Genomic DNA, 21,277 nt, shown 5'->3' with positions numbered 1-21,277 from the left:
AGGGAGCTCATCAGCTTATGGAAACATAGTCTAATGAAGGCAAATGGTTGAGGATACATCTATGTGTTCATATCTGTGTGTGTGTGTGTGCACTGTGTGAGAGATTATACATATGAGGGGTTTCATGGAGATGACTGCACACGAACACATGTATGTGTGAGTGTGCATGTGAGGACGTGTGTTTGAATGTTATGAGCACACGGGCGATGAGTGTGCATGTGTGGAGGTGCACAGGCATGGGCAGAAGGCACCGGTCCACAGGACTGCGTGAGGATGGCGGGGGCATAGGAGACTGCATAAGCACATATGTATGTAACCTTGGGAGTGTGTGTATTCCTTTTTGTGTGTGTGCACACCTGCGATCGCTTCAGACCCGTCTTTTGAGAATTCAAATGATGTCGGGATGGTCTCCTCCTTGAACGTCCCAGCTGTCTGTGGTCCGTGTCAGACCACTTGCCACCTCTCTCCCTCCTTCCCCTAGGCCTTTGCAGAGAGAACCCCGCACTGGGAAGGGGCAGAGGAGGACTTGGGTATAGACCGGGAAATGAAAGGAGGGGCGGGCAGTGAGCATTACTGCTGATAACGGCTGGGTAGGGAGCAGGGCACCGGGGAAGAAGCTGAAGCCAGAGGCAGGGAAAGATGCGCAAGAGAGGGAATCCGAGCCCACAGCATCCGGGACGGACGCGTAGCAGCGCGGGTCAGGCGCCGGGTACCAGGTCAGGGATAAGCTTTGAGGGCGGGGTGCGGAGAAGCTGCAGCGGGGCTCACGGGCGCGGCTCCCTGCACGGTCCCTTTCCGCCTCTCCCCTCCGGGAGACCGCGGGGAGGGCGGGCGCGGTTCCGGGGGTGGGCGGGCTGGGCGGGGCGAGGGCGGGGCCGCCGCACTGGCTTCTCCTAGCCCCTCCCGCCGGCAGCCAGAGGGAGCCGAGCCTCCGCCAGCTCTGAGGGGCTGGCGCTGGAGCGCTGCGCAGCGCAGCCCTGTCGGTCCGCGTGAACTGAAAGCCGAGCGCTGCCGCGGGAGGCGGGCGATGGGGTCAGGTGCCGCCGGCCGCGCCATGGACGGGCCGCGCCTGCTGCTGCTGCTGCTCCTGGGGGTGAGTGCTAACTGAAGGGGAGCTCGCTCTCTTTCCCGGGACCGAAACCTCGATGAGTCCAAGTTGCCCTGAGGAAAAACAGAAAAGAGCGTTGGGGTCCCAGATGCTGGCGCCGGGGGGGACGGGACGGGGGGGCGGTGGATGACGAGAGAGGAGCTCCGATGATGCCAGTATCCACGGAGGAGCGTCTCAGGTTCTCAGAGCGAAGAGGCGACTCTGAGATTTAAGGTAAAGATGCGGAGAAGAGGGGCGCACGGAAGCAGGTCCTCGTGTGCCATAGGAGGTGTGTGTGGAGGAGCTGGGAGGGGTCTCTCAGGAGAGAGTCGTGGGGCTCTCGGATGCCTGGGTTCTTCGGAAGAGGGCGCTTGAATGCGGGATCTCGAGGCGACTTTCCCTCTGAGCATCTTGATCTCGAGAGTCGTGGGACGGAACCCAGGCTAGAGAAGGACGAGGAATGGGACGGGAACTAGAAAAGTGAGGGGCGAGCGTGGTTGGGGTGGGGAACCGGAGACGAGGAGATAAGAATGGTGTGGGAGGAGGACGGAGGGACTGGAGGCAAGGGGACCGGGCATCGGACAATGAAGACCAGCCAGACAATGGGGTGGGGGGAGGGGCGTGGGAGGGAGAGGTTCGGGGAGCCTCTGTTGAAGGGAGAGAAGTGGGTTAGGCAGGGCAGAAAAGGGACGCTGGTGAGGCAGGTGGAGAGAGGGAAGCAAAACGAAAGAGGACGGAGTAGGGAGAGCAGAGCTGAGTGGTCTGGGCCCCGCCTGTCCGCCGAGAGACAGTGGGACGAGGAGAGAGAGCAGAGACAGACTCTCCCCGCATGTGTCGCGCGCGCTCTCTCGCGCGGTCGGGGAATTGTGGTTTGGGGTCCGAGGCCGGGAAAGGAGTGCCCACCTCGCCAGGGCGAACCCGCCTCCCCGGTTCCCCAGCGACCGGCGGGCTCCCGCTACACACTAATTGTCGCGGTTAGAAGCAGAGCTGCGGACTGGATGGGACGAAGCAGGCGTTGTCTGACGGGTTCTGGCCGCTGCCAGTTCTCGGGGTGCAGAGAGGCGGGACTCGCAGAGCCGGGAAGGTCCAGGCAGTGCGCCGCCGAGGGGGCGCGTCGCCGAGGGCGGCCGGCAGGGGGCGCTGCGGCGCGAAGGCTGCGCGATCGCCGCTACTGGCGCGACCCGGACTGCGCGCTTCACCCGCCACCCGGACCCCTGTGAAGTCAACCTGCCGCAGCGCCGCCGCGACCGTTCGCTACGTTTCCGCTAACCGCGGGGAGGGGGTCGGGGTTCTGCCCGCGCCCCGCCCAGCTTTCGGTGAAAGACTCCGGCTCGGGACAAGAGAGAGGCTCTCAGACATCTCGGCAAAGGACTGCGGGTCTTAGAAAGCGTCGAGGTCCGCCCGGTAGATCTGACAAGACATTCAGGACCCGATGTGTGGCCGTGAAGGGAGTGCCCTGGAAGGTTCTGCAATGGAGATGTCCTCACTCTCCCTGCCGTCTTCATCTCCTCTGAGCACTGAGCCCCCAACCCCCCATTTTATAGACAGGCGACTGAGGCTCTGAGAGTTTTAACCAGTTGGTCAAGGAAGGTCCCACAAGCGAGTTGAGCCAGAATCCTAGGGAGACTGCCCCTCACCTGACTGCCAGCTCGGTACCTCCCGTACGTCTTACGGGGCAGCCCGGCGTCCCAGCTCCAGAGAAGAGCTGCGCGTCTCGGCGGCGAGCGGGCGGGAGTAGGGGGGGCTGGGATGGGCAGAGACCCATCCCCGAAGCTCAGCACAGCCCCTCGGGGCGGTCAGTACCTGTGGCTGCGTCCGGGGATTTGGGAGTGACCGCGGGCCCGTCTGCGCACTAACACCGCGGGTTAGAGAAGCTTCTCAGGGGCAGGGGCCGGGGCCGGGGCCGGGGGCCGGGGGCCGGGGGCCGGGGCCCGGGCCGGGGCGGAGGGCGGGGTTTTGGGGGTAAGGGTGGCCGGGAGCGGGAATTGGGGATTGGGGCAGCCAGTAGTGCGGATTCCGGAGGGGCGAGGGCGTGGGCTCGGGATTCGGGCTGGAGAGTGTCCCCCGAATAGAGAGAAGGCGAGGAAGGAAGGGAGCAGGGGGTGGAGGGCCCGGGAGCTCGGGAAGGTGGACCCGCATAGAATCTGCCGCCCGCACCCCTGCGGCTCTCGCGCCTGCCTCGCCGCGGGGCTGCTGTCTACGAGCTGGCCCTGCGCACCGCAGCGGTCCGAGTTTCTTCCTGGGCCGCGGCGAGAGAGTGCTGAAACCGGAGCGCATCCCGGCGGGTCGACTGACGGGCCGCGCCGGTAATGGAGGCACTTTGTCATTCAGACGTCTGTAACCGGAGCCGCCGGCTGGCTAATGCGCCTAATAGGGATGCAACTAGGACAGCAAATGCGAGGACAGGAGCGGGTGGGGGAGGAGACCCCGGGAGGGAAGGGGTCCCCGCCCCGCTCTACCAGCCGGGTCGCGTTCACGCGCCTAGAGTCTTCCCTGGGGTGGGAGGCGCAGAGGTGGGAATAACAAAATTGGTTGAATGCCTACCGTGTGCCACGCACTGCCCTGGGTAATTTCTCTTGTCCCAGCAGAACAAATCTAGTTATTCCCATTTTACAGTTGAGAAAGCTGAACCTCCCAGGCCTTCAGAGAGGAAACCAAGTTCCCCCAGTTAGTATGTGGTGGCTCCCTTGTTGGAACCCAGGATTCCTGGCTTGGAGTTTACCCTTTCCTCCTTATGCCAGGCACACTCCCCTGCCCAGCCTTCCAAATCACGGACGGACACGTGGTCTTGAACCACCACTAGACCTGGAGATTAGACTCTGTCTTATGCCCTTGGCACCGCAGATTTGTAAGTGAGCCCGTTCACTCCCCCCACTCAGAGCCCTGCTCCCTTTCAAAGTCTTCCTGCAGTAATTAGATCTTGTTTTCCCCTCAAACTCCACCCCTGTTTCAAGGGATGGGAGGGGGGCATGTACCAGTGCCTCCTCAGGGTTTGCATTGGTCTCAAAAGACCCTTCCCATATTTGAAAACTCTCCAACCTCTTTACCCAGCCAATGGCTCCATTCACCTAAGGAACCCTTTGCTGAAGCTATTGTGAATAGTTAGGACTCATCACCCTGAAGCCTTCCTATCGTTTCAAATTCTTTCAGCTATTTTGGTGTGTTTTCTGTTTTGTCCAGTTTTTTTAATTAATTATTAAAAGTCAGTTCACCTTAGCATATTTCCACCTTAGTTTCTTGAAAGCCTTGACGTGGGAAAAAAAGATTTGCAAACATTCTTGAAAATGGAATAAGTATAATAAATGTAAATTTCAAGCAAATGTGTCTATCATTTTGGTAAATTGCTCATTTTGGAACAATTAGCCTGAGTCCTGGTGACCTCCCACCCCACTTCCCAGGATTGCCGGGCCTTGGACCAATAGATGGTGTAGTCGGGTTAGTGCTACTTGGCCACTTAGCAGCATGACCTCTGAGGGCCTCAGTTTCCACGTCTGTCCCTCAAGCCTTCCTCCTCAGCTTCTGGAACAGCTGTTTGAGGTGATATTTCCTCTTCCTCATGGCACTGTGACTCCTGCCAGGAATCAGGGACCCTGTCTCATTGGAAACTCTTAGTTTGGACTTCCCTGGTGGCTCAGACGGTAAAGCATCTGTCTACAATGCGGGAAACCTGGGTTTGATCCCTGGGTTGGGAAGATCCCTTGGTTAGTTAACTTTAAACAGAGCCGTTCTCCAGCCTCCTTTGGCCTGCATACCCTCTTCAGACTCCTCTTGGTGGGTAAATCTCTCTCCATTTCTATCCTGCCCCCTACTCTGAGATGGTTTCCCCTGTTTGGGGATGGCTCAATTCTCCTCTCCCACTACCTACCCTTCAGGCTCAGCAGCTCACTCTCTGTAAGACAAAACACTTCTTTGGTAACCAACATTTATTGAACTCCTATTATGCACCAGGCAGAGTTACATACCTTATTTCATTTAATCTTCAAAGCAAGCTTAGACAGTAGATATCACCAATCCAGCGTTTTAGGGGGGAAAATTGAGGCTTAGAGAAATAGAGAATTGACCCAAAGTAGGCAATGGCACCCCACTCCAGTACTCTTGCCTGGAAAATCCCATGGACGGCGGAGCCTGGAAGGCTGCAGTCTATGGGGTCGCTGAGGGGTCGGACACCACTGAGCAACTTCACTTTCACTTTTCACTTTCATGCATTGGAGAAGGAAATGGCAACCCACTCCAGTGTCCTTGCCTGGAGAATCCCAGGGACGGGGGGAGCCTGGTGGGCTGCCGTCTATGGGGTCGCAGAGAGTCGGACACGACTGAAGCGACTTAGCAGCAGCAGCAGCAGCATACTAGTAAGTAGCAGATATGGAATGTTTTGAAATAGAAAACAAAACAAGCTTAGGAAACACATGGTTACTAATTATGTGGCCTGGATTCCAAACGGAAGACTTTGGAGAAGGGAGGGGACCACAGGCTGCCGCAGGGAGAGGAGGCTTCCAGAAGAGGGGCTTGCATGAGGCTGCCCTTCTGCTCACGACTGCCACAGACAGACCCCCTCAGCTATCTGGAGCCCAGGTCTCTCTACCAGCCTCAACTAACTGGAACACAGCCAAAAGCCACAAAAGACCTTGGAAAAGAGAAAAGAAAGGTCCCAAAGTGAATAAACACCATACTCATTTATTTACTGCCTCCAGCAACCCTGAGAGGCAGAAACTGTCGTGGTTACCTAGTGACAAAGAAACTAAGGCACAGAGAAATTCAAAACCTGTCCCAGGTCACCCAGCTTGTAAGCCATGAGCCAGTAATCAGAGCAGTGAAGGCACCAGAGGAGGAAGGTAGACTTTTTACTCTATTGCCCTCTTCTAGTTCAGATCCTGCTTACACTCGATTTATATACCTTCTTCCCAGGGCTAGTTACATATTTTCTAAAGATTCAATTTGTTGTTGTTTAGTCACTGAGTCGTGTCCAGCTCTTTTGCTAGCCCATGAACTGTAGCCGTCTTCCCTGAAGCCGGCCAGGCTCCTCTGTCCATAGGATTTCCCAGGCAAGAATACTGGAGTGGGTTAACATTTCCTTCTCCAAGAGATCTTCCTGACCCAAGAATCGAACCCACGTCTCCTGCACTACTGGCAGGGGGATTCTTTACCACTGAGCCACCAGAAATTAGAATGGGGGAGGGGCTGCTCAGGTCCCACTAGTAGCGGGGAGGTTTGACAACTGATATCCTGACAGGAAGGGAGTAGGCAGAACTGTAAGAAACGCTGACGGGGGAACTCAAAGAGACAAAAGTGTGTTACTTTGGGATAAAGAGCACAGGGCTTCACTGCATTGCATCCTGGAATACTTGTTGATGTAAATATTGAGTCCCTGAGTCATGGGGAAACCGTGAAGGCATGTTCCAGAGAAGGAGGAAGGTGCAGCCTCCATGGTTAAAGTGAGAAACGTTAGGTGAGAATAGCAAAGCCATGACTTTCCGGAAACTCAGCTATCCAGAAAGTCAGTCCCTGGAGTGCTAGTTAATTGAGGCCGTATAATATGTTGAAGGCAATGGCACCCCACTCCAGTACTCTTGCCTTGAAAATCCCATGGACGGAGGAGCCTGGTGGGCTGCAGTCCAGGGGATCGCGAAGGGTCGGACATGACTGAGCGACTTCACTTTCAATTTTCACTTTCATGCCTTGGAGAAGGAAATGGCAACCCACTCCAGTGTTCTTGCCTGGAGAATCCCTGGGACGGGGGAGCCTGGTGGGCTGCAGTCTATGGGGTCGCACAGAGTCAGACATGACTGAAGCGACTTAGCAGCAGCAGCAGCAGCAAATATTCCATAAGTATACATGTTGGGTCCCTAATATGTGCCAGGTACCATCACAGGCACTGAGGCAACCAGAGTCCCTGGCCTCAGGGATCTGACAGTCCACTGGGGGACTCTGTAGAATATCAGAGCAGACAGGAGTGAACAGGGAGGACATGTGACAGGGCAGCTCTGCCTGATGAAGCAGAGCCTGGGGCCACAGGACCAGTTCCCCGATGAAGTGCCATTTAAGCAGACCACTGAAGGATGAAAAGAAATCCAGACAGACCCTTCTGGAATCTTGCTCACCTCCTGGGGGAAAGCCTGCATCTGGGACTACGCTCTCCCCGGGCCAAGGCTTCTGGTCTGCAGATGGTCCCAGCACTGTGTTCCTGCCACCTGGGAATGGATGGTGGCAACACCCAAGGTTCCCCTCCTGTGCTGCCTGTACCCTCCCCACCAGTCTCTTGAGGACTGCAGGCTGCCTCTTAGACTGATCCAACCTGTCTATCGCCCTGCCTCCCCTGAACCCTAGTGAGACCTCAGGACAGTTGAAAGGACTGAAGGGAAAGGAGTATTGGGAGCCATTCTGGCCAATGTGGAAGCAAGGAATGCCCAAATGATCCTTATGGCTCCTCTCTAGTCCCATGACCCAAGAGCCCATACTTCCTCTGAGTATCAAATGGGAACTGCGTGGTCTGGAGCCAGGGAAACAGGCTGTGGAGTTTTATTAGACGTCAAGATTTTTTTCAAGGAACAGAAATATAAAGCAATCTGCCAGCAGCCCCTCCCTCTAGGGAATCTGGTGCTAAATCATTCCATCCATGAGCAAAGATGCCTCGGCAGCAAGAATCTGACTCCCCTTTCCGCTGTTTGCAGTGTTGTTTCCACTGACTGTATGGGGGCAGGGAGGAAAGGGCTGGTGGCTGGAAATCAAACCCTGGGGGAGCAGGGCTGCTGGGTGGTGAGAGCAGCCACTTTCTCATTGGTAACAGGCGCCCTTCCCCCCCGGCCCCGTCTTGGCACCAGAGTCCTGATGATTGGCTGTTCATTTGCTTTGGCCCTGAGCTGTCTCTGTCTCTTATCTGTCCAGAGAGATGAAAACTCAGAGGGAAATGAGCAGGTCAGAATTCCGAGAGTGGAGTCAGGATTTGAACCCAAGGTCCCATCCCTCTGCCTTTTGTTCTTGGGTACAGACACCTCCCATTTGATACTTAATATATGGAATGGTAGGATTAAGGACTGAGAGTAGAGCTCTGCTAGGCTTTCTTAGAAAAAGATTCCCCTCAGGGTAGACGCAGGTGTGCAGCTTAGCAAGTGGCATTTGGGCTAGATTTCAGCTTCAAGTTGCCCCCTTGGCTGGGAGCCCTGAGCAAGCTGCAACTTGGCTGCTGGTTCCTGACCGCCGCCCAAAGGCCCTCTGCTGGTCCTCAGGTTACCTTCCCCACATGGTGTATCCTTGGGATTCCAGGAGTTACTGTAACCCCAAGGTGAACTTTGCAGAAGGTCAGCATCCGAGGCTCTGATCTCACAACCCAGCAGCTTGCAGGGGTGTGCTGTCCCCCTGCCCTTCTTCCCTGTCAGCTTTCAAATGCCAAAGCCTCCCTGGTGAGCTCATCCCAGGCCAGGTGGTTCCAATAGAAGGCTTTAGGAAGGGGTGTTTGCTCCCTCGGAATACATCCTGTCCCCTTTCTCTTGCCAGTCTGACCTGATCTTCCCCCATCCAGGTGTCCCTTGAAGGTGCCAAGGAGGCGTGCCCCACGGGCCTGTACACCCACAGTGGAGAGTGCTGCAAAGCCTGCAACCTGGGTGAAGGTGTGGCCCAGCCTTGTGGAGCCAACCAGACCGTGTGTGAACCCTGCCTGGACAGTAAGTAGAAAGTGTCCGGTGGGGGAAGGAGAGCAGAATGGAAGGGAGGGCAAGGGGACTGGCGGGCATGCCCAGTATAGGCCTTACAGGCGCTCTGGGTCCTGGCAGGAACTCCTGCCCACCGCCACATGGGTGCCATAAGTGAGACTATGGATGAGGGAAGTATGCAGAGGGAGAAGGGGGTCATGATGGGGGATGCCCAGGGGGTGCCCGTTCCCAGCCCCCAAGTAGAGAGGCCTAGTAGAAGAGTGTGGCTAGGTGGGAGGAGCAGCTGATGCTAAGATCAGCTAAAAATATCATCTGCTGTGCAAAATCAATGGCTGCCACTTACCCTCGGTGCATTTGGGGGGAGGGGAAGAGGATCAAATCCTAGCTACCCTGGAGACTGACCTTGGGGGATCCTGGGAGGGTGTGGCTACCAACACCCATCAGCCCCCAGCACCTCCCACTACCCAACCACCACCACCCCGCCTGCCACTGCTCCCCAGGGCCACTGTACTCCAGTTCTGACAGAGGAAACAGAGTTTTCCCCAGGCTACAGCGATGGGGGTTGGAGCATTACAAGGATGTCCTTACTGGGGAGTGATGCTAGGTGCATCAGCGGGGAGGGGCGCTGTGGCCATTCCTACCCGGGATTTCCTTGAGGAGGGGAGAGAACCCTATCTTCCAGAGGTGCTGGATGAGGTGGTGGGTCTGTGATCTGAAATTCTGTGCCCTTGTCCCATCTCTGATGGATGCCCCCCCCACCAGTTGCTTTCAGGCCATGAACCTTTTTCCTGACTCTGTCTGCAAACCTTTCCTGTTGACAGTTAGGTCCTGCCTTCTACCTGACACTCAGTGCCCACCCGGGGGCCAGTGGGAACTCTACTCAGATTGTTCTTTAATCATGTTGTGAACCAGGGTATAGGAACTGGGAACTCTGAATCCGCCTGTCTTACCTTGAATGTCTTGCCGCCGCTGCCACCACCACCACCTCCAGGCACCACACTGCACACAGCATCCCTCCTTCAGGCAACCCCAACTCCTTGGTGTCCCAAACACAGCTTTCCTATTTCTGTGCTTGTGGATCCTGTAACTCCATCCCCCAGCAGAGGGGTACCAGGTAGGGAAGGCTAGATATCCTTTTGCTACCTTGCCATCTGGGTACCTCCCCTGGCCCTGGCCTAACAGAGTTTCTATCTCAGGCAGGAGTAGCCAATCACACTTGCCCTGGAATCTCCCATGTTTTCCTCTCATTTCCTAGACTCTTACCCAGGACCTCTTCTCTTTGGACCATAAGTCTCCCAGGATGGGACCCTAATCCTTCTGTCAAAGCAAGGGCTGGGATACAGGAGGCTGAGAGAGGGCATCTCCAGGGAAGGGGAGGGGAGACAGAAGCAGAGAGGGAGCTCAGAAATCCCACTTGCTCCCTCCACTCCCCTCCCTTCCTCTTCTTCTCTCACATTTCCCGCCCTCCCCCAGCTGTGTTAACAGGCTGCCTTTAAAAGTCTACTTTATGGGATGGAGACCCCAGCGGACTTTCCCTCTATCCTCAAAACGTTTCCACAAGGAAACCCATTAAGCCCCTGCCTTCATTCTCTGCCAAAAAAGACCACATTTTTCCCACCCCCTAAAACTCTCTCCTAGGAGTTCACTGCTAATTTTCTATATTTTCCCATAAGCAGGGCCCTCTCCTTCCCTTCCCATGTGGCTAGACCCACCCCACTGCCACATGCCAACGAGATAGGAGCTTCTTGTATAAATTGGACATCTTGCCTTTGCTGTTTATGTTTGGAAGTCCTTTCTGTTTGACTGTGCCTGCTACTGAATTTGTCATTGCCCACCCCAGGGGCCCAACTGTTACAGGATCCCTGCTGTGTGTCAAGTGCTTTATGGTGGAATTTCACTTATTCCTCACCACAACCCTGTGAACGGAGACAGTATTCCCAGTTTTACAGAGAAAGAAAAAAGCTCAGAGAGGTTAAGTAAGACACCCAGAGTCACACAGCTAATAAAGTGATGGAAGCAGGTTTTGAATCCAGATCTGCTTGATGCCTAGGAAGAGAAACACAGGAGTTGCTCTGCCAGAAGTGAGTTGAACCTGAAGGCTCCCTCCAGGCCCATCTCTATCTTTTCTTCTCTCCGTCCACCCCGCCCCCCTCTCCCAACTGCTGCCCCTTTGACTTCTCTCTGCTTTTTTCCTTTTTTGCTTCTCCAACCCTAATCCCAACCTCTAAGATAGTGACCCTGTGCTCCATCTTGTGTCTGGATGCCGTTAGAGAAGGTTAAGATAGGACCCCCGCAGCAAGCCCCAGTTTCCCTCCACTGGGATCCTAACCTGCTACCTCTGCTTCCTCATTCTGAGCTACCGTCTTTCCCCAGTTCTCAGATCCTAACTGTGTGCTCTTCCTGCCCTTGGAGCAAGGATACATTCTCTTGGATTCAGTTTGGCATGGAGTTCTCCACCCTGGGCTAGAAGGGGTAAAGAAGATCTGGCTCTGTGCCTACCCACTCTTTGCATGAGGCAGAGAGGACCCTGGCATCCGTCCCCTTACTCCAGCGTGTGCGTCAAGAGTGAGCTTAGAAATTTTTCCTTCATGCCCTTTGACTCATGCTCCATAAGGGGAGGGATGCCAGGGTCCTCTCTGCCTCGTGCAAAGAGGGACCACACACACAAGTCCTTTTTCCCTTCTAGCTTCAACCCCTCCTGCTGTGCCTTTCTTACTAGGAGTCCCATCCCTGCCCTCTAGAGCCAAGCCCTTCAGCAGCGTGGGGTAGCGCCATGGGTGGGAGATTTTGTCATCTAACCCTAGTCACTCCCATTCAGGCCACACCTGAGCCTCTGCCTGTGCGGATAGAAATGGAAGGGCAGCTGAGGCTCTCTGGGAAGGCTGGCCATGCCTGGGCTGGGTTCACAGCTCAGCTCTGGCCTGGGGGAAGGGCTGGGTGGGAACCACGCTCAGATTATTCCTTAATCATGCTGGGAACTCTCGGAGAGAATCTGCCAAGAAATTTACCGGCACCAGCTGTGTTACCCCCTGAGACTTCAGGGCCAGAGTTTCCGGGGCCGGAGTATGGGGCTCCTGGCTCCCTTTCTCCTTCCCAGCTTTCCCACACCCGGAATCAGAGACGGGCGGGAGAAGCGGGTGTCAATGAAGGGGGGCGAGGGGGGCCGAGGGGCTCCGGGGATGGGGCGGGAGGGCCTCCAGCGTCCCAAGTGCCCCAAGGACGGGCGACTAAATTCGGGGTGCGGCTCCCCCACCCCCATCCTGCACACCCCTCTGTCCTCAGGCGTGACCTTCTCAGACGTGGTGAGCGCCACGGAGCCGTGTAAGCCGTGCACGGAGTGCGTGGGACTGCAGAGCATGTCGGCGCCCTGCGTGGAGGCCGACGACGCCGTGTGCCGCTGCGCCTACGGCTACTACCAGGACGAGACGACAGGCCGCTGCGAGGCGTGCCGCGTGTGCGAGGCGGGCTCGGGGCTCGTGTTCTCCTGCCAGGACAAGCAGAACACCGTGTGTGAGGAGTGCCCCGACGGCACGTACTCTGACGAGGCCAACCACGTGGACCCCTGCCTGCCCTGCACGGTGTGCGAGGACACGGAGCGCCAGCTGCGCGCGTGCACGCGCTGGGCTGACGCCGAGTGCGAGGGTGAGAGCTGGGGCTGCGCGGTGCAGAGGGCGCCCACCCTGGTGGGCAGGGTCTGCAAGGGTCCGGCCACGGCCTGCAGGGGCAGGCCCCATGGCCTCGAACCAGCAGACGCCCTCCTGATCTTTCCCACCAAAGGACCCCATCCACTGTTAGCTCCTCTGGGCCAAGTGTTTGGAAAGCCATCCTTATCCTCCCAGGCCGCACGGGGTTCCACGCTTTGGTAATCGGTGGCTGCGGGCTCGGGCCTGGGTGGGTGGCAGATGAGTGGCAGAGAGGTGACCTCCGTGGCCAGGGCACAGACAGTGCATGTTTGAGCCTGGGGTAGACTCTCTGAACTGGAGAAGGGGTCTGAGGACCCTTTGGCTCTGAGCCCCATTGTGGCTCTGGGACTTCGGATGGAGTCCACCACCCTGTCACTTACTGAGTGACATCAAGAAGGTCACTTTGGTTTCTGGACCTAGGGTTCCTACTGGTCACAGGGTTTCCGGGTTAGGGAAGGGGGCTGGTTCACTTCAACTTGTTGGGGAGGGGTCAGAAGTCACTGTTACAGTTTAGCCAAGGATGAAGTGAGACCCAGGGAACACTAAGGAGATGGTGGGAACAGGGGCTTTGGGACAGAGAAGGAAGGGGAAGCAGCAGGCCTGGGGTTTGGGAGCCTGAGGATGAGGCAGGTGCGTGTGGAGGGCCTTCGGCTCCCCAGGGGGATGGGAGCTGGGTGTGCCCACCGTAGTCGGATGGGCAGTTCCTGGCATGGAAGTTCCTGGAGGAAGCCCTGTGGTAGTCAGGGCAGAACTGTTTTGGTCCTCTGGTTGGTGACATCCATCTTGGGGGAGAGGTTGACAGTGCCTTTTCTTTCTGTCACTCTATGACTGGGCACCCGTTTAGCTATTTCCCTTTGGGACCTAACCCTCAGGGTGCTCTCTCACTTTGAGCAGGCAACAAGTGCCTCCTTCTGGGAGCCCTGAGTTGGACAGGAGAGAGCTGGCCTTTGCCCCAGTCTGCTGAGGGAGACGTGGTCCCAGCACTTAGTTCCCAGGAGATCCCCCTTTGTGGTGGGGGCAGCATAGCCTCTGCCTTCAGTCTGCCCGCAGTCAGATGGGGGAGGCAGATCCCCTGCTGTGGAGAGCCTCTGCTCTGACACACCCGTACCAGCCTTCCAAATCCTGTGATCCTCTGGTGCCAGGACCTCAGGGTGGAGAGGGCTGTTAAGCTGGGCTGAGGCCAAGCATGTGTGTGAAGCTTCCTGTGCTGGGATGCGGGGTTGGGGTGGAGGAGTGGGATGTGGTAGTTCCGGTGGCAGTTGCCCTGGGCCAGGAGACAGGCAAGTAACATCAGGCGCAGGGCAGAGCAGGGGGAGTTTCAGCAGCCTGCAGCGGGCAGCAGGTGGCACGCTTCTGTGGGCAAGTTGGGACCAGCTGGTGGAGGGTGGGAGTTAGGGGTGCGGTTAGAGCAAAGAAAGGTGCCAGCTGGGAGAGGGGTGGACTCTGCCTTTACGGGCATTCACAGATTCCTTTCAGATACTGCTCTGCTTTTCCAGCCACCCTGAAGGGGTGTGTTTGTCCCTGCCCCTCTTCTCCTTCTCCCTCCGAAGGGTTACATGTCAGCTCCAGGGCAGGGGGGAGCATTTCAGGAAGTGGAATTTGATTTGTGGTAGTTTGGCTCTCCCCCACCCCTCCAGTGCAGGGTATATTCCTTGCATATACATTTCAGGGGTCCACATGGTGACTCACCCACCTTGGGGGCAGAACCTGACCCCCTAGCCCTCAACTAAAGAAATTTGGGTTTAGGAGGAGTAACCCTGTCCTTCTTTCCACCCACCCCCACCAAGTCTGAGAGCTCCTATGCCGGAAACGGCTGTCAGGACCTGCCAGGGGCTTAGTGGATTGGAATGCCAGAGGACGTGGTCACATCTGGATCTCATCCTCGCCCTCTGTTAGGGGGGCATTCGGGAGACTAGGGGGAAGCGCCCTGGAAGCGCTGTCTTCAGCCTGGTCTGGCTACCACCCTCCCTCAGCTCTTCCCCTCTGCTCCTAAATCTCTGTGATGCCTGATTCATTGACCTTCCACCTAACCGTACCTTCAGCCTCTGGGTTCGGGTCACTTGAGCAGAGCTGTACCCTCAGCCTCAGGGCTCAGGTTGCCCCTCCAGCTGGCCCTAGCCAGGCAAGAGAAGACCCTCCCCAAACCAGTGCCTTGTCAGAAGGTAGGGCTATGTCTCCTCCACTCCCTGCCCCACCTCTTCCACCCTGTCCTCCCCAGGACTGAGATGAGGGAGGGGAGGGATAGGGCAGCAGATGGCAGCCCCTCACCAGTGCCAGCCAGATGGATTCCAGAGTCACATCTGGGGACCGTATTCCTTAGAAGGTGCTGAAAATGGGGGCCTTTAAAGCATCTTTGCCTTGAGCCAAGGAGGTCTAGGAAACCAGTGGGCAGCTTCAATGCCAATTTGGGTGGGCAAACTTGAGGGCTGAGTGGGGCAGATCTGGGGAGCATAGTGCCCGCCCTTCACCCTGGTGGCATGTCCTGTCTGCGTTCCCTCCCTGCTTCAGGCGTGGGAAGCGAGGATAGATGGAGTAGGCAACTTTGCCCAGACAGGTACCCCCAGGTCATCCAGAGCCCACAACCCCGGGTACTGCCTTCAGCTGGGTGATAGAATAGAAAATACCACCCACTGCTGCCAGGGAGTGCTCAGTCCCCTACTAGGGGGGCTGGCAATGCCCAGCTGGTATGAAAGAACCTAAATAGGTGGCAGAGCAGTCTCCTTCCTCTGAGACAGGGCAGTGCCTGGTCTGTGGGCTTGCTCTCCGCCAGCAGTCCTCATTCTTTCCCACTTGGGTTTGGGCTGTCAGACATGTCTTCTCTGGATGGCAAGATCAGATGGTATGGGGGCTACACAAGGCAGGAAATAGAGGCTAGCCACTACCCATGGACCGACTGGAGGGAAGCGAGCCAGCTGTGCACCTCCACACCCTGCCTGAGCTTAGAGCTAGGACACGAGAGACTGGAAAGAAGGCTGGATGCCAGCTCTCAGAGGGTGGTGCATTGGACAGTACCTCTCTGCCACACCCGATTACTCTTATCCTTCTTTAGGACAGGGGTGACTGGGCCCACTAGGACAACCTGGGGCCAGAGAAATTGCATTTCGCTAGCCTGATTTCAGCTGGAGGCATCCCAGTGCTGATTTGCTTCTTTGTGTGTTTGTCTCCAGGCGAGGCTTCTGGGTACCCAGAGCAGGCAGAGTTGAATTCTAGGGTCACAGCTTTCCCTGAGATGGAAAGGAGCTTAAAGACTATCTCTTTTAATATCCCCATTCTATAGATATGGAAATTGAGGTCCTGAGAGTTGAAGGAGCTGGTCCAGAGTCACACAGGAAGTCAGTAACAGAGCTGAAGGGGGCCGAGGGCTGTTGATTCTTAGATCCTTGGTTTTCTCCTCCATCGTGATGTCATATATCCAATCCAAGCCCACCCCTGTATGTGTAGCTGCTGGGCATACAAGCATCTGGGGCCGGGCCGGGGCTGGGGTAAAGCTCTGGAGGTCAGAACCTAGTGGGGGGACTCGAGGGAAAGTGGGTCCTCACTCCTGTAGCCTTTTCTTCCAGAGATCCCTGGACGTTGGATTACACGGGCCACGCCCCCAGAGGGCTCCGACAGCACAGACCCCAGCACCCAGGAGCCCGAGGTACCTCCAGAGCAAGATCTGGTGACCAGCACTGTGTCAGATGTGGTGACCACGGTGATGGGCAGCTCCCAGCCTGTGGTGACCCGAGGTACCGCCGACAACCTCATCCCTGTCTACTGCTCCATCCTGGCTGCGGTGGTTGTGGGCCTTGTGGCCTACATCGTCTTCAAGAGGTGAGAGGGGGAACCTGAAACAGGGAGCCAGATCTTTGGCCTCAGGGAGAGCTTCGCTGTGACCATGACCTGAAAATGCACACACTCTTTAAACTCAACCCCAAACCAAGCTCATCCACACTTGCCATCAACCTCACGCTGAAGTTTTTACTTCAAGGTGTGGCAGGTCAGCAGGAGGCAAGGAAGGGGATCGTTCCTGTCCCGCCCTGGTGCCAGCACCTCCCCACTGTGCTCCCCTACATGACTCCTCAGCCTCCAGCTGCACACAGAGCTGCTTTTACCAGCTGCTTGCATCCTCATTCCCTGGACCCCATTTATTCACACAGTTACTTGTGTGTGTGTGCATGTGTGTGTGTATGTATCTTTCTTTCCCATGTCACACATGGATGTTATGGCACTCATGTCCAGAAATCCAGGATGTGGAGAAAACCTCGAAAGCATTCTAGATGTTTAAATGCATTTTCCATTCTTTAGAAAAAAATCATCAAAGAAATAACATGGTTTTTGGGATAATGCAGAGAAGACCAATGTCTTGTAAAGCAAAAAGTAGTAAAACCTCCTTTTATCTCCCCAAATCCTACCTACCCCTCTCGTCTTTGGAATCTGTTTGGAATGGATCCCTTCCAGCCCATTTTTTATGCATTTGTAAACACGTGTATAAAACCTTTTATAGTTGTATGTACACACAGGTTGGCTTTTTTTTTTTAACATCAATGTGATCACACTGTACATATTCTACAACTTACTTTTTCACTAATCTCCCTTGGGAGAGCTTTCCTCAGAACATACAGAATTATCTGATTATTTATAACTGCTCACTCAATAATGTGGGTGGAGTATGATTTATTTAACCAATCTCCTACCGATGGACATTTGGTGTGCTTCTAGTTTTTTCTTATTGCTTATAATAGCAGGGGAAATCCTTACACGTACGCCAGCACACATGTGGGAGTACTTTAGAAGGAAAGATTGGGAAAAGTGAAATCCTGGGAAGTCATTTATTTGTGCACCATTTGTCCCATGGACATTTACTGAACACTGGCCACATACACCAAGCCCTGGGAGCCGCTGTGCCCTCACGGTGCTTCCGGTGTGGGCCGGGGAAAGGTAGGTAGAGGACAGGTATGTAGAGAGCCTCCCATGCTGGGCAGGGGTTAGGGACCAGCCCCCACCAGGCCTCTGGTGCCCACGCGCCAGAGCACAGACACTCTAGCCACGTGGCCTTGTGGCTCCTCAGGCTCTGAGACTGGGCCTATGCTCTGGCTCCAGGTGGAACAGCTGCAAGCAGAACAAGCAAGGAGCCAACAGCCGACCCGTGAACCAGACACCCCCACCAGAGGGAGAGAAGCTGCACAGTGACAGCGGCATCTCTGTGGACAGCCAGAGCCTGCATGACCAGCAGCCCCACACGCAGACTGCTGCAGGCCAGGGTGAGAAGCAGGGCTGGCCGGGGGCGGGGGGGTGCGGGGTACTGAGGCAGGGAGAACAGGAGTAATTAAGGTTAGACTGTAGGAGGGACTGCAGAGGGGCTGCCTGCAGGCCTCTGGGTGGAAGGATGGAAGAGGTGGGGTGAGAGAGTGGGTAGGAGAGGCCCTTGCCAGTAGAATGACTTGGGAAACAGAAGCTTTGACAAACTGGAGCATCTAGACTCATCAAGCTAATTGTCCCCCAGAGCTAATTACTCCTCAAAGTGGCTGCAATTAGCCTCCTGCCCAGGACTTCTGGGGAACGAGTAGTTAATTATGTCCCCTAATTGGTAGCCCATAGCCCAGCTCCAGACACTTGGCTGCAGTTGAGTCTAGGACCAGAAGTCCTGTCTCCTCTGCCTTGATTAATTGCTGGGGGGGCGGGGGCAGGCAAGTTAGGGGCTGGGGATGGCTCTGGAGCTAAGGATGAGGAGGAGACATGAGTCAGCAACCCCCAGGTGCCTCCGCTGCCCTGCCCACATCCAGGACTGCCTCTTGGGCATCCCTCTGCTTCTAGGCTCTTGGGTCCTCCCCAGACTGAGAGGAGAAATGCCTCAGCCCCTCTTGGGTCTTATTCCAGGCCCCCACACCCACTGTGGGAGAAAGGGGGTCTAATGGGTAGTGTCTGACTCCCCCTGGGTTCTTGGCAGCCCTCAAGGGTGATGGAGGCCTCTACAGCAGCCTGCCGCTGGCCAAGCGGGAGGAGGTGGAGAAGCTGCTCAACGGCTCTGCGGGGGACACCTGGCGGCATCTGGCAGGCGAGTTGGGCTACCAGCCTGAGCACATAGACTCCTTCACCCACGAGGCCTGCCCAGCCCGTGCCCTGCTGGCCAGCTGGGCCGCCCAGGACAGTGCCACGCTCGACACCCTCCTGGCAGCCCTGCGGCGCATCCAGCGGGCCGACATCGTGGAGAGCCTGTGCAGCGAGTCCACGGCCACGTCCCCCGTGTGAGCCGGCCGGGAGCCCCTGCCCTGCCCCCGCATTCCGACAACCGATGCTCCAGCCAACCCCGCGGGCCAGAGCTGCCTGCCTCCGGGCAGGGCCTCAGCCCCGTCGCTGCCCCCGTGCGGCCCCACCGCCTCCAGTCATTGCCTCTCCCTCCCGTGCTGCGGGTGCCCCTGCACCCTCCCCCACCCTCTCTGCCCCGTCGCCATCTCAGGCCTCCTGCTCGCTTCTCGCCCTTCCTCTCAGGGTGTCAGCCCCTCCCGCCTGAGCAGGTTGTCATACCTGGGGGGCTGACACCAGGGATGGTGCTGGGGGCATGACCAGGCTCCAGAGACTCAGACGGAGAGACTGAGGAAGCAGAGCCATGGACACTACACTGTGAACGTGGGGCACGAGGGAGCACCTTTGTGGCCTAAACCTCCCTCAGCCCCCTCCCCTCCTCCCCTGTGGCCTAAGATGAAGAGCCTCAGAGGTTTATCAGAGCTGGTAACGGGGTTGAAATCTAGTCTATCCCCCTCGTCGTACAGGACCATGAGGCCCAGAGAGAGGTCATTTGCCCAAAGCATCCAGCAATGGAGAAGCCAAAGATGAGCTGCCTGTCCCCTCACCCTGAATGAGGGGTGCAGGCCTCAGGCTTGCTGGAGGGGACCAGACGACCCTCTGGCAAGTGTCTCACAGCCAAACCCAGTCTGCTCTTCACCCTCTCCAGGCCTGTCCAGCCCCTGTGAAGGGCACATGCTTCACCCAAGGCCTGACCCCCTGGTCTGTCCTGACCCCAGTCAGGGTCAGGGTTTGTGGCGAGGGGTGCAGCTTCCCTCTGCCTGTCCCCTCAGGCACGTCAATGTGACATCTGTGGTGTGGCCAGTCTGTAAGTATTTGCCATCCCAGCACAGACCTGGAGCTAACACAGGCAGCATCTTCCCCTGGAGTCAGCCTTGGGGGCTGGGGACTAAGGACCTCCCCCCTCAGCCAACCTACAGCACACAGATTCACAGAGACACACACAGGATGAGAAATCTTGCTTCTCTCCAAGAGTTCTTTCTCTTGGGCCGAGGCCGGATCCTACTGGGGCAGCTGCCAGAGAAGCATCGAAGGGAATTGAACTCTGCTCGCCGTCTTCCCTCACCCCCGGGTTTGGCGGGCCAACGACGACTTAGGCTTGAGCTGGCGCCTGCCTTCCAAGGGCCTGCACGTGGAGGAATGCTCCCCCCTCCACCCTTTCCCTGCAAGCACGGGTTTGGCTGGGCCCCGGAGGCTGCAGTGAAGAAAAGTGGACCAGTGTGGGAACGCAGCAGGAAGAAACGGAGTTAGAGTGTGGCCCATCGAGGGTCTCTTGTGAGTTGAGACGACTCTTCAAAGGACTGTTTCTTCCCTCGCTTGGTACCAGAAAGGGGCCGTGAGGTCCCTCCTGGCCTGTTTTGCTTGATGTTGGAATGAGTGTGGCCCCCCTCTATTTAGCATGAACGAGCCCCGAGCAGGGTACACACTGCCAGCCACCCCCTCCCCAGCCAAGGGGTCTCTCACCCCTGTATAAGGGACTGGGGACATTGTACATAGACTGCACTTCTTTGACCTGAATCAGTAACAGGAGAGGAAACTCATCTGACCCCTCACCTGTGAATTTGGGGAGTGGGACAGAGTCTGAGGTATTTATTTTCCTCCCCAGCAGCGAAGGAGGGGGTTGGAGGTTGCAAATATGTTTTAGCATGTGTTTGGTTCTGGGGCCCCTCCTGCCTCCCTTCGGGCTGAGATGGAGCCCTTTTGCCCAGTCCCTCCCGCAGCTGGGAGCTGTAAGCTCCAGACTCCTTGTCACACTCCCTGTCACCTGCCCCTTGCATCCTGTGTAATCATTTCTTGGGTCCTCCTGAAACCTACACATAAAACATAAATGATGAACATTAAATAGCAAAGAAAGAAAAATCGTACAGAGATTTTCTGGAAACATACATGGTTTGAGTTGGTAGGGCGTTGTGTGTGTGTGGTAGGGACCTGTGTATAATTTCCAACTCAGTGAGTTCCTGTCCTATTTCCCGCCACCCCCCCCCCCCATACACACACACACACATAACAGGGAAGTTTTAACAGAAATCCAGCAAATTCCCATGTGTCACCATGGAGTTAAGTGGGATGAAGACGGAGTGGGGGCCTTAGCCGCCAGACCTTGGAGAGGAAAAGTGAAAATGGCCATGCAGGAAGCTGGCCAGCTGTGAACTTAACCAGATGTCAGAAGTGAAACTGACCACAGGGGAGCCAGAGGCTTGCTAGGAGGGCCAGGTCACAACCCCACAGCTCCCAGCCACCCACATGACCTGGGAGGCACCCCTCAGGCCAACACACAAGCACACACAGACAGTCCTGCTCCAGATGGCCTGGCAGGAGCCTGGCTGGCCCAGCCCGAGCTGGGCAGGCCTCTCCCCTGTGGCTCTCCCAGGCAGGTCCCAGCCCCAGCTCCCACCAGCCTGGCTTTGTGCCCTGCCTGGTCCAGGAGCTGCAGACTTCCAGGCCCTGGGCCTGTGCCCCTCTCCCAGGCTGGCCAGACAGCTGGTTTGAGCTGTTCAGCTTGTGGTTGCTAGGGAATGCCACGGGAGGCTTGCTTTCCCACAAAGAACAGCAAACAAGCTTTCCTGATCTTGGGA

The 21,277-nt window shown here is 56.6% G+C and overlaps 2 protein-coding genes across 2 annotated transcripts in view; one reads left to right on the top strand and one right to left on the bottom strand.

The window, feature by feature from the left end:
• The window catches only part of PHB1 (prohibitin 1), a 444,472-nt gene that overhangs the window by 93,114 nt on the left and 330,081 nt on the right, over window positions 1–21,277 (bottom strand). The window lies entirely within an intron of this gene.
• Window positions 939–20,534, top strand: NGFR (nerve growth factor receptor). The gene is made up of 6 exons (XM_068976762.1): window positions 939–1,093; window positions 8,604–8,745; window positions 12,016–12,375; window positions 15,977–16,229; window positions 17,499–17,659; window positions 18,346–20,534. The coding sequence occupies exons 1-6, from the start codon at window positions 1,028–1,030 to the stop codon at window positions 18,645–18,647; spliced, it is 1,284 nt and encodes a 427-aa protein (XP_068832863.1). The 5' UTR covers window positions 939–1,027; the 3' UTR covers window positions 18,648–20,534.

The sequence above is a fragment of the Capricornis sumatraensis genome, chromosome 8 (genome assembly GCF_032405125.1).
Source record: "Capricornis sumatraensis isolate serow.1 chromosome 8, serow.2, whole genome shotgun sequence".
In the NCBI taxonomy this organism is placed as follows: Eukaryota; Metazoa; Chordata; class Mammalia; order Artiodactyla; family Bovidae; genus Capricornis; species Capricornis sumatraensis.
The sequence above is the reverse complement of the archived record's forward strand: the minus strand, read 5'-3'. Positions and strand labels throughout refer to the sequence as shown.